The 14,716-nt window shown below is 33.7% G+C and overlaps 2 protein-coding genes across 3 annotated transcripts in view; one reads left to right on the top strand and one right to left on the bottom strand.

The window, feature by feature from the left end:
- MCPH1 (microcephalin 1) overlaps positions 1-14,716 on the top strand; it is a 121,118-nt gene that overhangs the window by 45,369 nt on the left and 61,033 nt on the right.
- Positions 116-14,716, bottom strand: part of ANGPT2 (angiopoietin 2) — a 41,037-nt gene continuing 26,436 nt past the window's right edge. For both annotated transcript variants that reach the window (XM_027641084.1, XM_027641085.1), the window contains 5 exons: positions 13,411-13,538; positions 6,701-6,802; positions 5,989-6,155; positions 3,106-3,236; positions 116-1,805 (listed from right to left, as the gene is read on the bottom strand). In XM_027641084.1, the coding sequence (XP_027496885.1) occupies positions 1,645-1,805; positions 3,106-3,236; positions 5,989-6,155; positions 6,701-6,802; positions 13,411-13,538 (689 nt within the window). In that variant the 3' untranslated portion in view covers positions 116-1,644. The remainder of the gene's footprint in view (positions 1,806-3,105; positions 3,237-5,988; positions 6,156-6,700; positions 6,803-13,410; positions 13,539-14,716) is intronic.

Here is a 14,716-nt window from a genome sequence, read left to right as displayed (position 1 = left end):
GTCTCCCCTGTCTCAGTTTAAGGCCATTTCCTCTATTCCCCTCACTGCAGGTGCAGCAGAAGAGACCAACCCCCACCTGGCTACAACCTCTGTTCAGGTAGTTGTAGAAAGTGTGATGAGGTCCCCCCTGAGCCTCCTCTTCTCAAGACTAAACAATCCCAGCTCTCTCAGCTGTTCCTCATAAGACATGTTTTCTAGACTTTTAACAAGCCTTGTTGCCCTTTTTGTTAAACTAAGCTTTTTTTTGCTGGAGGATTTTGTTTTGTTTTGGGCTATGTTCTTGCATTTTAACTAGTTCAGTCATCTGCTGAAAGTAAAGTTTTACAAAAATAATACTTTAAGGCTAAGACTAAGCATGAGAAGTAAAAGCTAAACTTAATTTTGGGAAAAATCTCCATAAAATTATTTTGTGTGATTTATGAAGAAATATCTTCTCAGTCTGAACTGTAGTGTTTAGTATGCAATTTTAAGGCATATAGTAACAAAATGAGGAGGAAAAAAAAGTAAAGATCACCTAGTAAAGTAATTTATTCACATTGTGGCATACATTGAGGGCCTACCTACGGAGAATTTTTAGGGAGAATTCCTAACCTTACTGAAAAAAACAACAGTGTGACCTTTTAGATTACTTTCAGGGTTTTTGTTTCCTGTTTTTAAAATGTAGCAATTTGTATCATAAGCATAATTTTAATTGTATCAAAGAACATGCATATGTTTTTCAGATAAGTTATTTTTACAAAACATATAGATATGCTACAGCACCAGGTGATAAATGATTGTCATAGACAACCGGACATCTGGTGTTAATGCCGTTGTCTCAGTTTGTAGAATACTGATCAATTATTTTACAGGTAAATGACAAGGGAAGAAAAAAGGTACAATCTTCATAAAAATATAAAGAAATACATACTATATTGTAATATATAGAGATTTTTGTAATTTAAAGATAATTACTGTAATAGTACAAACTGAAAGAAATGGTGAGTTTTGTACATGGTATTTCCCCAAGAATAAATGCAAACTATTCAAATGCTATTTTTCCTCTGTTAAATAACATAATATAGGCTATTGGAAAAAATCCCCAAATAAATGTAAGAATTGTTTAGGAGATTATGGAGGGAAAGAATGTATTCTCTGACTACAGTATTGAGCTAATTACAGGAAAGTATTTTTTTATATACATAAACGGCAAACATGACACAGAAAGATAAAGATAAATAGTTCTAGATCTAGCTAAGTGTTTTATATTAATGTTTAAAGTACAGTGGTGAGGCAAAACGCGTATTTCTAAAACTATTTTAGGGTTTTTTTCACAGTTCCAGTTACTTACTAACACATACATAGCATAAATGATTGGTAAAACAGAGTCCTTGTCTGCCAGTTTCTTGGATGTTCTTTTTATTTGGTCATTTGGCCAAATCACTGTTATATCAAGTTGATGCTTTAGACTTTGTGTCTGGTTAAATAATATGAGCTTTAGCTGATCAAGGCTATTGCAATTCAGGAATTATACTGAACTGACCCCTTCAGAAGACTAGTGCATGTTTTCTGGGCTTGAAAAATGAGACAAGTTGCAGATGTGTGTTTATATGCTTGGCAAATTAAGTCTTTGAAGACTATACAGTTCACATAATTCAAAAACATTTAGAAATCTGCTGGTCGTATCATCATAGTTGTAGCTTTGAGAGAGTATCCCGAGCCTTTCCAGTAGTACCACTTGATCCCATTAAACTTGTTGTTGTTCTGTCGTAATGGATAATACATTCCATTGAGGTTAGAAGGACCACAAGCATCAAACCACCATCCTACAAGAGAGAAGACAAACATCAGCAGAAGTAATTTTCACAATAGTATATAAGGTCACTTTGTTGTCCAGAAATGAGAAAGAAATCTAAGTCCAGTTTGTCATTCTTGTGATTTGGAACTGTCGGTATAAAATACTTGCCTCAAACTCAGGAAAGAAGTGTATTTTATGTATCAACTACATATTCTTGAAGCTTATGTAATACATTGTACTTTAAAATTGAGAAGGGAAGGTGTTCAATCAAGCTTAACAACATCAAACATTGCTGACAGTCTGAAGGCAGAACATGAACTGTAATGATCTCAAGTTGTCTTTGATTTTATTTACTCTTTGGTAAATTCCTGTTCTTCACAGATTTGAACTCAATTCTTTTTAGAGGGTTAATTCAGTTCTCTGTGCAGATCAGTTCAAAACCTTCTGAAACTTGGTAAGAAGGAAAAGGAAAAAAAAGCAGCCCTCATTGTGTATCCTTATAGTCCTGACCTGTTAGTGGGTCATAAGGAAAATTTATTTTTATTACTATTATTTTTATACTTCTGTTATGATGGTGATAGTATATGTGTTCTGTTTTGCAGGGCAGTAATCCAATTATCCTTTTGGATAAACTGAAGCTGTCTTTTTTTTCTTGCAACTTGCGCTAGAGGAAAACAAACCATTGCTTAAGAGATAACAGGAAGAGAAGTCAAATTTACAAAGAATTTGTTTACATTTCAGAATGTGGAATTCTAGATTAAAAAATTATAGAATTTGGTTGAAGATAAAAATGTCACTTAGAACTCAAATAACTAGTGAACGATCATTAGAAAAATGTAGATATCTCATATCGGTGATGTATCTTTACCACTTCATAATTATATCAAAATATATTTATGATTCGTGTTGCTTTCTGTAGCACGTGCAGTACACAGCAGCTTTTGGGGATTTTCTCCTCTGGGTAGTTAGGGAAAGAGTTTATGCCTAAAGAATCAGGAGCCATTTCACGGACGAGCTGGATCTCTGAAACAGGGTTTTTTCAGGGAGTTGTGTTTTGATCTCTGACTGTTATTTCATTCCTTGGAGGAAGAATCTGCTGTCTTTTGGTTAGTTCCACAATTACAGACTTTCTTGTACCCCAGCTTTAGAAACTTCTTTCCTCCACTTTTAACTTCTCTTGTTTGACTTTAACTAACCATTGTAAAATGATTTGGAGTCACCATACTAGTAGTCAAAATTTACTAATTCAAAATTATCACTGTTTATCTCGTAGACAATTTCACTGCCAATAAAAATAGGAAGACAGAAAAGCATAAAAACATTCCTACCTCCTGTTAACATTTGTGAACATTTGCAAATACATTTGTCATTGTCTGCATCCTTTGTGCTAAAATCATTTCCTGGTTGGCTTATACTACTTATTTTGCCCGCTGTCCCAGTAAGTCCTTTAAGGTAAATCCTGTAGAAGTGAGAAATGGAAAAACAATTATTAAGTGGAAGTTGATGGTATCTGATCTGCAAAATAATGATGGAATACTTTGCAATAAATATCCTGTTCAAATAGTTAAGTTCTCTTCTGGCCAATGTACTGTTGTAAGCTGTTTTTCAGCATAATGTTTTCATATGAATAGAAATGGTCAGCACAATATTCTCATGAACAGCCTCCACATTTATAGAGATGATGTTCATGTCATCATATTAGAAGCAAATTAGAGCAAGTATATAATAACTCCTGGAATTTTTCATGTAGATCATGTATTTCTTAATACTGAAATTACACTGTTCAACTTTCATGCCACAGTAATAAAAATATTTTTTTATTAAGTTTAAAAGTTTAAAACAAAAATTTTGGTTCCCATTTTGCTATTAACACAGCATAGCAGTTTCTCATGACAACTCTGCATATATCAGAAATAATAGCATTATCTGGAGTATTAATTACAAGCAAGTGACTGGCATTTTAGAAGTTGCTCAGTATTTTCCTTTCCACTTTCCTAATTATTCTTCCTTTTCACATCCTTCATAGATTTATTAGCATGAAATCATCACAGGTATTTAAGTTTTCTTCAATTCCCTGGCAAGGTAAGCTTTCAGTGAGGCTGCTGCTGTGTTGGGATGTGCTTACACAGGTGCTGATGCAGTCACAGTGGGGAGAGACAGAGCACCGAACTAGAAGGATTTGAACCCTCTACTCCCATAGTATCTCTTTGGGGGTTGCATTTCTGTGTCAGATACCTCATGCTTCTCAGAGGCATTCTATTTGTTAAAGGAGGAGATCTGAATCTCTGAGGAGAATTAACTTGTCCCTGGGTCAATCTTTACCTTGCATGTAATTCTCTGCTTATGATAGAAGTTGTCTTTGGGAGTTTAACAAATTATTTTAACACATTTTATATTCCTTATTTGAAAACATATTGAAGTAATGAATTTTTACTCATTTAGCTTTCAAAAGATCAGCTCATTACAGATTTTCTCAAAAATGTCTTTCCAGAAAATTATTCTGTTTTTTTCTTAAGGTGAGTTCAAAATTATGTAAGCCAATTTATAACATAAATTATATTAAAATTTCCAAGTATAATGTATGCACCTAGGCTTGATCCTTAAATATAATTTGAAGTCTAATGTAAGCACAGTATTATTCATTTACTGTTATTAATAATTTTTTTAAAGTACAGCTTAATATAAGAGAAGATGAGAGGCAGTGGATGGAAATCGAAATGAGAGGTTCTGACTAGGTATCAGGAAAAACTTTTTTTGCCACGAGGACAGACAAGCAGGTTGTGCAGTCTCCACCTCTGGAGGTTATCAAGACATAACTGAAAAGCCCTGAGCAACCTGGTTTGACTTCTTAGCTTTGAGATCAGAAAGTTTGAGTCAAAGTCCATTCTGATCTCAGTTTTTCTATAAAGAAATTTCAGTTTTATGGTCCAACTCATAGTCTTCCCAGCATTTGGAATGTATTAATCTTTTTTTATGTAATGGATCACAAATTCATAGAATGGTTTGGGTTGGAAGGGACTTTAAAGATCACCTAGTTCCAATCCACCTGCCACGGGCAGAGACACTTTCACTAAACCAGATTGCTCAAAGCCCTGTCCAGCCTGGCCTAGAACACTGCCCCCCAGATGGGGCATCAAAGATACTCTTAATTGAATACTTTGTTTTTTTTCTTTTTCATAATGTTAAATATATTCTTTAAACCACTCCATTTTATGATGCATTCCATGTTTGGTTGCATATTATAAGAAAGTTTCTTTTAGCATCTTAGTTTTCAGTAATTATTTTTTAATATTGTAAATAGACAAGGGTAATGACCCAATTTGCAAAGGTTGCCTTTCTAAGTATTTTAAAGCATTACTTAAAAAAAAAAATCTCTGCTGTAGATTCTGACTGCTTCCAGATGAAAAAATATTTACTTTGGAGTTGAGACAACTGTATACTACCAAGGCATTAAGATCTAATGTTTTGTGGGGGGCAGATGCTGATGGTTTGGAATTGCTTTGCTTGCATATAAGACTTGAGTTGAAATAACAGCATCAGTTCTCTCAGGTGTCAAACTGACTTTATTTACAACAAATAGCTGCTAGAAATCTTGGAGAAATTCACCTAAATGTAGGTAATTTTTCTGTCCAGTCACCTAAAGCTCCATGATTCTGTACGATTATTAAAAAGAAACATTTCATGGACCATGTAGTAGGAAAGCATCTGTTATACTGTGGAGACTCTAGCTTCTTCTCGAACAAATCAAACAGTATCTACTACATTTACAGAGAGCCGGGAGAATGAACTATGAACTGCCCATATATTTCAGCTGTGGATGATATTACTTCAGAATGTATAATACTATGATACTACTAAAAGTGTATAATACTATGATAGTATTTATATTAAAAGTATTTCTTTAAAATTTGTATTATTTTTTATTCTAACTAAGATGTGAGAAGAAATTATGAAGCTTTACATTTTACAGGATGATGGGAGCATAATTAATAGGTCCATTAAAATCTGGTGTGCACTAGGAAAATACACATTTTCTCCTTTGGAAAAAGACATAATTTTTTTAGGCAATAGGTAAAAAATGAAGCAAACATTATTTTCTGAGTGAAATGGAAAATAGTCAAGATTTGTACAAAATAAGTTCATGCATCTACCCAGTTTAGAATTATTACTATCAGAGCTTTGTTTTATTCAAGTCTGATTTTTCTGCTTACCTGTATTTTAGTTCTTCACTTGCTAGAGAGAAGTGGTCATACAATGAATACGCCTCATTTCCTTCCCAGTCTTTCAGGTGTATTTTAAGAACGTAACGCTTCTGATTAGTCAACTGAGAAACAAACTCATTTCCCAGCCAGTATTCCCCAGCAGGATCACCAAATCCCTGCAATTCAAGGTGTATAATTTAAACTATATGTTATATTAAAGCTTTGTTTTGTTGGGGTTTTTTTTTGTTTGAGTTTGAAATTATCACTTTATCTGTTTTTAAGTTTAATAGTTTTCAAGTCTGTCAACTGAGAATTTTACTGTGTCTATGAGGGTTATTGGTCTGTAATATTTCAAAAAGTTAATTTCAGCAAAGACAAGCTCAGGAATCTGAAACAGTGAATCAGTATTACTTCATAGATTTGGAGCAGTTTCGACTGTTGCCACTAGAAACACAAATATAAATAACTCAAAAAATGTAGACATATGATGGAACAGTTGATTAAAGAAAAGTAAGGTTTCTCTTTAAAAACAAACATCACACTTGCAAGTCTGCTTAGACAAACAACTTATTGGACTCTGACATTTTCTAAATGAGCATCTAAGGACATAGACAACTTTTTAAAGTTGTTTACATTCTAAGGATGCTATTAATGTAACTTTAGTATATTAGATTTCAGATAATAATAACTAATATTTAAGGCTTCAGAAAACATTGCTTACCATCTTGTACTCTTTCCATGTCCGGTGAAAGTCCACACTGCCATCTTCACGTCTCTGAATAACTGTCCAACCTCCTCCACCAGTTTCCATGTCACAGTAGGCCTGTCAGAGTAAGTATGTAACAGCATGTCATAGCAAAACAAAACCAGAAAGGCAAGTTGTGCAAAATATGTGTTAAAAATGCAGGTTTTTCATAGCTGTCATACAAATCAGTTGTGGTTGTCCACAAATAAATGTGGTTCCTCTGTATATTCCTCTGTATCACACTTAACAGAATACAAATGACACCTTAAAAATAGCTGGTAGCTGCTGTTAAAGGAAGAAAAAAAAAAATAGCAATGTAATTTCTTATTCTATGCTTCCCTCTTGCACCGGTATTTTTATGAGTTTCCTCATGATATATTTTTTCTAAAAGATGTTTTCACTTCTCCATTTTTTTTGTCGGAGATCTGTTCAAGTTTCCCATGGCTTTTCAGAGTATACTGTTAAGTTCAGGCAGTGAGCAAACTGAAATATATTTTTATTTCCACAATCATTGTTCAGTGCCTTTGCAAATGGTCTGACCCCAAAGTGAAATGTAAGTGTAGAACAGTTATTATCTCAAACTTAAATCTTGAAGCCATGTTATACAGACTGCAATGGGTATCTTATATTCTTGAACAAAAAGGTAACAACTATAAGATGTTTCCAAATATTCCTAAATCACCTTTGGTTTTACCAAGTCATTGCTAAAACTTTGAAAGGACTGACATGTAATAGGCAGTTCACTGAACTCAGTTTTAGAATTCCCAATAAACGCATCTCTGGGACATAAAATTCAAGTTTATAGGTGTCTTTTTCAGTCAGTCTCCTTCTAGATTAAAATCACTACAGTGTCAGAGATGAAAGGTATTACTGAAGGTGCCAGAGTATTGGGGAGATACTGATGGAAAAAAAGTCTTTTGACAATTAACGGGAATTTTGGAGTGATGTTTGGGAGAAATAGGGGACAAATTAACAAGAAAATTTTGTAAATATGTGAATATCTAGTACAATTTTTCTTGAGAAAGGATTTGAAATTGTTGCATCTAATTCTGCTTTTCTGAAACTAACAGAACTTAGAGATAGATGTGTGAAGTTAGTGAAGCTAAGCTGGTGTAACTCAGTACAATGAAAGGCAAAGTGAAGTCAGGATCTGTTTAAATTGCATGTTAGTACCAATACTATCTTTAAGAAAAATATTAAATTGCTTGTAGAAGTATTCCTGTCTGGAGAGTTCACAGTTAATGCTCTCTCATTTGTAAGTTTAATTTTTTTACCACTTCCTGTCAAGATACTAAAGTTCTGAGACTTCTTCAGAATTATTTCACATCTTTGAAAAGTTTTTATATTCCATTGTGAGTATTAAACTACACTAACTTCTAATCTGTATTCTAGATCTTTCATCTATTAAGTGAAGTTGCATCTTCCCATTTACAGCTGTGGAGCTAAGATTTGACTTCTTACATTTTGATAGGATATTTCATCTGTAGAGACTAATTAAATAAATAAATTTAAAAAAACCTAGCCAAGCATTTCAGTATGAATTTGGATGTTTCCTTCCTTGTTTAAAAATTCTCTCAGTGGTCTTACTTATTACCTAATTTATTACTGCTGCTTGTCACAATGTGCCTACAGATGTTCCAAATCATGACTGAATGACACTGAAGCTGTATGGCTTTTTCGTCCTCTTCTTTGGGTCACTGGCTTATCAGTGTTAGCAGTTAGCAGATTTGAGCTCTTTGAACTGTTAAACATCCCAGAAATTCATTGAAAAAGTATGACTTCAGAGAAGCCAGGATTTCATTCTGTCCTATGGCAGTTTTATATGTGTTGTTTTAGGAAGTAAGGTGTACTCCTTACTAAATTTTCCATGTAGTTGGCTCTTTTAGGGTATGTGGATTGTACGTATGTGATACGCACACACATGTATATATTTATATAATTCAAACAGGGTATTTACAGTTCAAGCAGTGTCATATATACTGTTCAAAGGCAACAGACTTTTGAAGGGAAAGAAAGCCCTTACAGCTGGAAATATCAAATATATTAGTGTTTCAATAGGCTGTAGCACATTAGAAATCCAAAGCAGATACTTTATTTTAAGCTTGTATCTAGACTCTTTGTTCAACATCAGAGAATCATAAGACATTCAATTTGAGATTTTTAGGAAAGATAAAATACATAAGGAAAAGAGTTGGATTAGGGATTACTTCTTAAAGTATATAATGTGAATGGAATTTGATTGAAAGCAGCAACTTTAATTTATACTGATGTGTGTAATTCCTTACATCTCAAAGCCTGATTTTTCTTTGTTTTTACTAACATCTTTATTTAATGACCAGTAAAAAATTGGTAACAGTATATAAATTAAATTTAGTAAAATAAAAATTACCTTGTAAAGGAAAGGCAGAAGACATAAGAGATCAGTCTGTTTCAGAAAGCTAACTCATGAAGTGTAATCTACATGTATATGTGAAAACTAATTTCCACAGAGGGCTATGAGGAAGGATACTAAGAACGGGCTAAAGCAGATGCAGATACTTTTGTTAAGCATTGCTACAAGTTAAAAAGCTGATTTAACAGTGGTAAAATATTGTTGGTTGTAGAGAAAGTTGTTGATTCTGAAGCTTCACCGCACTTGAAAGAACAATATAAGCAGTCAGATGGAGAACAGAACTGTTTCACCCTTCTTTGAAACATGGAGTTTTTAAGTATGTACAGTAGGAGCCCATGTATTAATTTACTTGAGCTGCAAGTCCAGTCGATATTGCTACTGTAGACGTTAATTGATGGGTTTTTTGCATGTTACATTCAATTTCCTTGATGCCTATCATCTAAATTTTGATTCAGTTGGAATTATTACTTTGAAGAAATAAATGCCTTTAAATAGCACTTTATTTTGTTCTAATGAGATTAAAATATTCTCGAACAGTGAATGACTGTGGATGTTCTACATAAAACATTCCTGTAACAGGGAGGAAAGTAGGCAAATGGAAAGACAACTAGCTGTTATAGGCACTGTAGGTTTGTTGGTATAAGTGCTGGGGTACTGCAAATTTGTTCCCAAAGGGAAAAGCAACTAACTAGGAACTGAAACACATAATAAGAAATTGGAGAAGAGATGTCCATAAAAATCTCATATAGATTTTTTTTACCAGTAACGATTTTAAGAAGTTTATGTAAATTTGTGAGTATAATATTTCCGCACCAAAAAAATTTCATGTCAGTCATCTCTAAGGCTTTCTTTTATAACTCATTACTAGAACAGAACTCTTCTGACCTTTCAACCTAGCCTAGGTTTTATATTCAAAAGGAAGACATGTAACATTTGATAAAACTAGTAAAAATAGATACGAAGATTAGACAGGCAGCAGGAGTCTTCAAACAGATGCCAAAAAGAATAAAGAGATTAGCCTCTCAAGTTACAACAAATTGGAATGGGGAATATTTGAAGTATCTTGTGAACTGCTTCAGTGCTTACAATTCTAGCAGCTGTAGCACTGTGAGAGGGTGTTTGGGATGTAAGTGTTTTCAGACATACTTTATGAATGGTAAGGCTCAGTCTGAGTTATCAGGATGAAGATCCACTACAGTTTTTATGCTAAAGCAGGTGCAGTTCAGTGATTTTGTACTCTGCTTTCTCTATCTCCTAGAGATGTGACTAGATAAGAACTGCAGTCTGAGTTTCCTTGTTCTGGAAAAAATAACTACACACACTGTTTATAATTTAATTTACCCTTATACCAGGTACCAGTGAAAAGACAGATGATGAGACTTCTAAGATTCACAGAAAAAAAACCAAAATCATCTTACTTATTCTTACTGTATTGGTGAAGCTACACATGTGATCTTTTTTAATGCTTGGCATTAGAAACAATGTGAAATTACTAGCTAGTTTTTTGGAAGGTTATGATAAACCATTTTGTTGGTGAATTCAACGTTGCCGAAATCACTTCCCGTGAGAAAGTTTTGGTTAAAAGGCCTTGGCTCTGAATGTGTGTCAGTTCTGGGACAAAAATTCAGCCAAACATGGATGGAAATGGGAAAGAGCTTAGCCACTGTTTCAGTAACTATTTTAAGCTTTGGAGTAATACGTTGGTAACAGTTTTATGTACTCTGCCTGGTTAAAACCAGGAGGTTAATTGGTTCATGCAGTTGCTGTAAACATGAAACTATTGACTTTTCTTGGGTTTGCCTCTGCCATTTTTCCTTGTGTCAGCAGTCTTTTGCTGTTTTTCCTCGGTGTTTTTAAAAGGACTTAGCTTTTGTCCTGGTGCAGAACAGGAAAGCTTGAAAATATTAATGGAATTAAATAATTGTTTTCCTCTTGACTCTCATATGCAGTTCCTTAGTTTTGGATTATGATGGGAGACAAATTAGTAAAGTGGGATCAGTTACAGATTACACAGGAGTTGTTTATAAGCCCATTGGGAGGTCAGAAGGTGTTACAAGAGGAAAAGATGAAAACATAAACAGCAGTGCAGCACTTTTGGCAAATAAAAAAGGTCACTCTGTTTCCTGGTCTGAGTAGCCATCCACATCATAAACAGTTGAAAATGGTGTAACATGTTGATTATCCCTAAACCTTCACTTCCCTTGACAACTCCTCTATATTTGTATAAAAAATCAACATCAGATTAAAACTTTTTAGTCTCTTATTTTCAATGTCATATGGTAAGTAAAACCTTCCCTGTCTTTTTTTATCTGAAGTGGGCAGAATACGATTTAAATTCTTTAATATTATGAAATTACTGATTTAATGCTAATTTAACTACTTTTTAGCCTAGTCAGTTACCAAAATGGGTATTTATTTTAAGTTTTTTAAGCCTCCATGTTCAAATTTAATATTTTATAGTCTATGAAATTTGTGATTGTACTTTTGAAAATGCAGTGTAAAGTTTATGACAGAAATTTTCATTCTGTAATATGTCCTGCACTTGCATCTGATTTTAGAAAATGTGCATGCTCTGTATATTATATATGACAGTAAAATTAAAACCAAAGAAAAACACTTGAGGCAAGTAATAGTAAGAGATCTAAGGAGTGTAAACCTTCCTGAGATGTCTAACAAAGACTGCTGCAATCTATTACTTCAGAGATGTAGTAGCTTGATTCTCCTTTAGCTTTTAAAGTTGTGATTGTAGATATCTATGCTATTTAAATACCATTCAGCTTCACTTTATGGCATCTTATGTAACTAATTTTCATGTGAAACAGATGTATTTAGACTAGAATATTTGACAAGAAAACTAACTTTTTTTTTCCCCAAGAGAAGCAGACTTTGAATAATTTCTCTAGATTATATCTGCAAAAAATTGCAGGTTTTATCTATTGTATTTTATAGGTCTTACCCAAACAAATTTCTTATTTCCTTTAGCTGAGAGCTTTGTAAATGTAAAGATCACAGTCTGGCTTGGGCTAAATGAAGTTCTGGCCCTTCAAAGACTAATCACTAGTGAATTTCATTTCTAAACCTTTACTGTCCAAGCTTGGGGAAAAAATGCTTTCTCTGTCTGGGTTTTACCAATTGCTTTTCCACATATGACTCATTTTTCTCTGTTTTTTTAAATTTTCTGTTAGTTTTTCTGATGTAATAAAGTAAAGCCTTTGGAATTCCATAAAATATTTCTTTTTTTTTTCATGTAAGGAAATGTCTACAGTAGAAATTAGAAAATAAAAACATCAGAAAATTATTTAGTGTTTGTCTAAGAAATATGTTAAGCATTTTTTTTCATATTCAAATGTCCTTTAGCCTGTTCATCTGTGTCTGAATAGTTAAAAACAAACATTCATCTTTTGAGCCCGATTCCTCCCAATGCTCACTACAGGTTTTGGTTTATCCTCACAATCTACATGTGACTTTTCTCCCTTTCACATTCTGTTGACTGTTTCAACTGACTTATACTATCTGAAGCTTTATCATTTTATTTATTTCAGTAGATGAAGCATCTGTCAGGCATCCAGTGTTTCATCTACTGAATGCCATTTTTGGCTCAAGGTCTCTTCTATAGAGCTATGGTGTATGGCTTTAACTGAAATTGATGCTGAAGTTCATTTCAGTTAAACATATGGGGAAAAAATATCCACAGAGGAATTTAAACTGCTCTGGTGAAACCACTGCAAACTCACCTTTTATTTAAATCAGAGCAATATTTTCCAGAAAAATCCTCTCTGTTACCCAGTGTCAGTCGTGCTGATCTAATTGTTAATGCGTTACACAAATGTCCTTAAAACTCTGTCGTGAGTATATATCCATGAGTACTCTTCCGCGTCCCTGATTTTACCTCCTTTTGCCGTGTGAAGGGACTTGGGCACGTGAAAGAACTAAGAATTTAAGAGGAGATAGGAGTCTGCAGATCATGCAAGAGCAACTCTGATGGAGTTACAGACTTTATAAAGAAATGTCAGTACGTTAATGCTTTAGCTGCGTTAATTTTGCAGAAAAAAAAGAATTGAATTCTGGCATGCTGATGCAAACAACAAAATGCTCATTAATTTTAACGGAGCCAAGATTTCACCTGAAGGACTTTTTTCTTCCTCTTAGATATTCTGACTTAGGAGTGATGAAATGCTTATAAAAAGACCTTGGTAAATAGTAAACTTCACTATTAACTAGCCTTCAAAATAGCATATTTGCCAGATCAAATAACTTTTAACATCCAGTATGCCTAGGTAGCTCTTTATCCTACCTTCTTTTCTTGTGCCGTGTTTGAAACTGTTAAAGTGTAGATTCCACTTGTTGTCAGTCCAGATTTGAAAGCTTCAGCACAGTCCTTGAAGCTGATTTGCTCCTCTTTAGCTATGAAGTTGTTTTTAGCTGTTAAAAGTACAATTGAAATGGAAGGCATTAAGAAGAGACAAATAAAAGTTACTAAGAAGCAATTTATGATGTAATCAGCCTAAAGCTTTGCAGCTCCAAAAAGATATTCCTGGCCCTGAAAGAAATGACAGATCAAGATACTTATTATGTATGTTGTCACTTTGTATAATTTAGAGACATTATTCTGATAGGAGTCTGGTTGCTTGATAAGTTGAAAAATGCCAATACTTATGTTGAATAAGAAAGGATATTGCATGACATTCAGTTAAACAGTTTCTGCTTCCACTCATTGCCTTTCCTGGACTCTTACATGTATTACAACCTATGTACTCATTAACTATTACTATATAAATACCTAACTAGCAAGTGATTATATTAAAAATCACTTTGGGGCAGTACTCTAATATTGTAAAATCCAATGTAAGAGTTATGAAGTCTTTTATAATACAGTAGATGGGTGGAACTACTCTTACAAAGATTTTAGATATTTTTCTTTGCCCCTGTGCTTAGCAGGAACAAGTTTATATGTACCAAACTGAAGCTTGGCAACTCAGCCCAACCCACTGAAGAGACATCCCTTCTGGAATTGATTTGTGCAAAAAATACATTTTCATATGTCTAAGCTTTCTTATTCTACAGAACAATCTAAGGTTCATCTTTTCGTTCAGTATTTTATAACTGTGGAGGTTGGAATTTCCTGGCATTTCGCCTGCTGACTGATATTTCATATTTGAACCTTTTGGGGTTGGTTCCATGTGTTTTCCCTTTTAATTCAATCTAAAAAGCAGTCAGTTACTACAAAGGTTTAGGTGCCATATAAATACATGCTTATATTACAGTTGCTTATTATGTTGTTTTTAGCTTGCTTATTCATTATTTACCTGTTTAAGTGTTTTGCCTTACATATAAAAATAACACGTTCAGTGTTTTAATTGCTTTTCCACACTCTATTGTTTGTATACTGTCTTAGAAGCTTTCCCTGCTAATTTTGTCTTTTTGGCAAACACTCATTATTTTTTCCACTCTGGGTTTAACAGTGCTGTAGCCAACATGACTTTGACTTGTTTACTTATTTGTGCACTAGCATAGCAGATAACATCAGCAGGAACATGTACAGCCTTGGTAATGGCATTTAAGGGGATAGCGTCAGTTATCAAGACAAAAAAACTTGGGAT

Source organism: Corapipo altera, unplaced genomic scaffold (assembly GCF_003945725.1).
Source record: "Corapipo altera isolate COAL_440 unplaced genomic scaffold, ASM394572v1 46, whole genome shotgun sequence".
NCBI lineage: Eukaryota > Metazoa > Chordata > Aves > Passeriformes > Pipridae > Corapipo > Corapipo altera.
The sequence above is the reverse complement of the archived record's forward strand: the minus strand, read 5'-3'. Positions and strand labels throughout refer to the sequence as shown.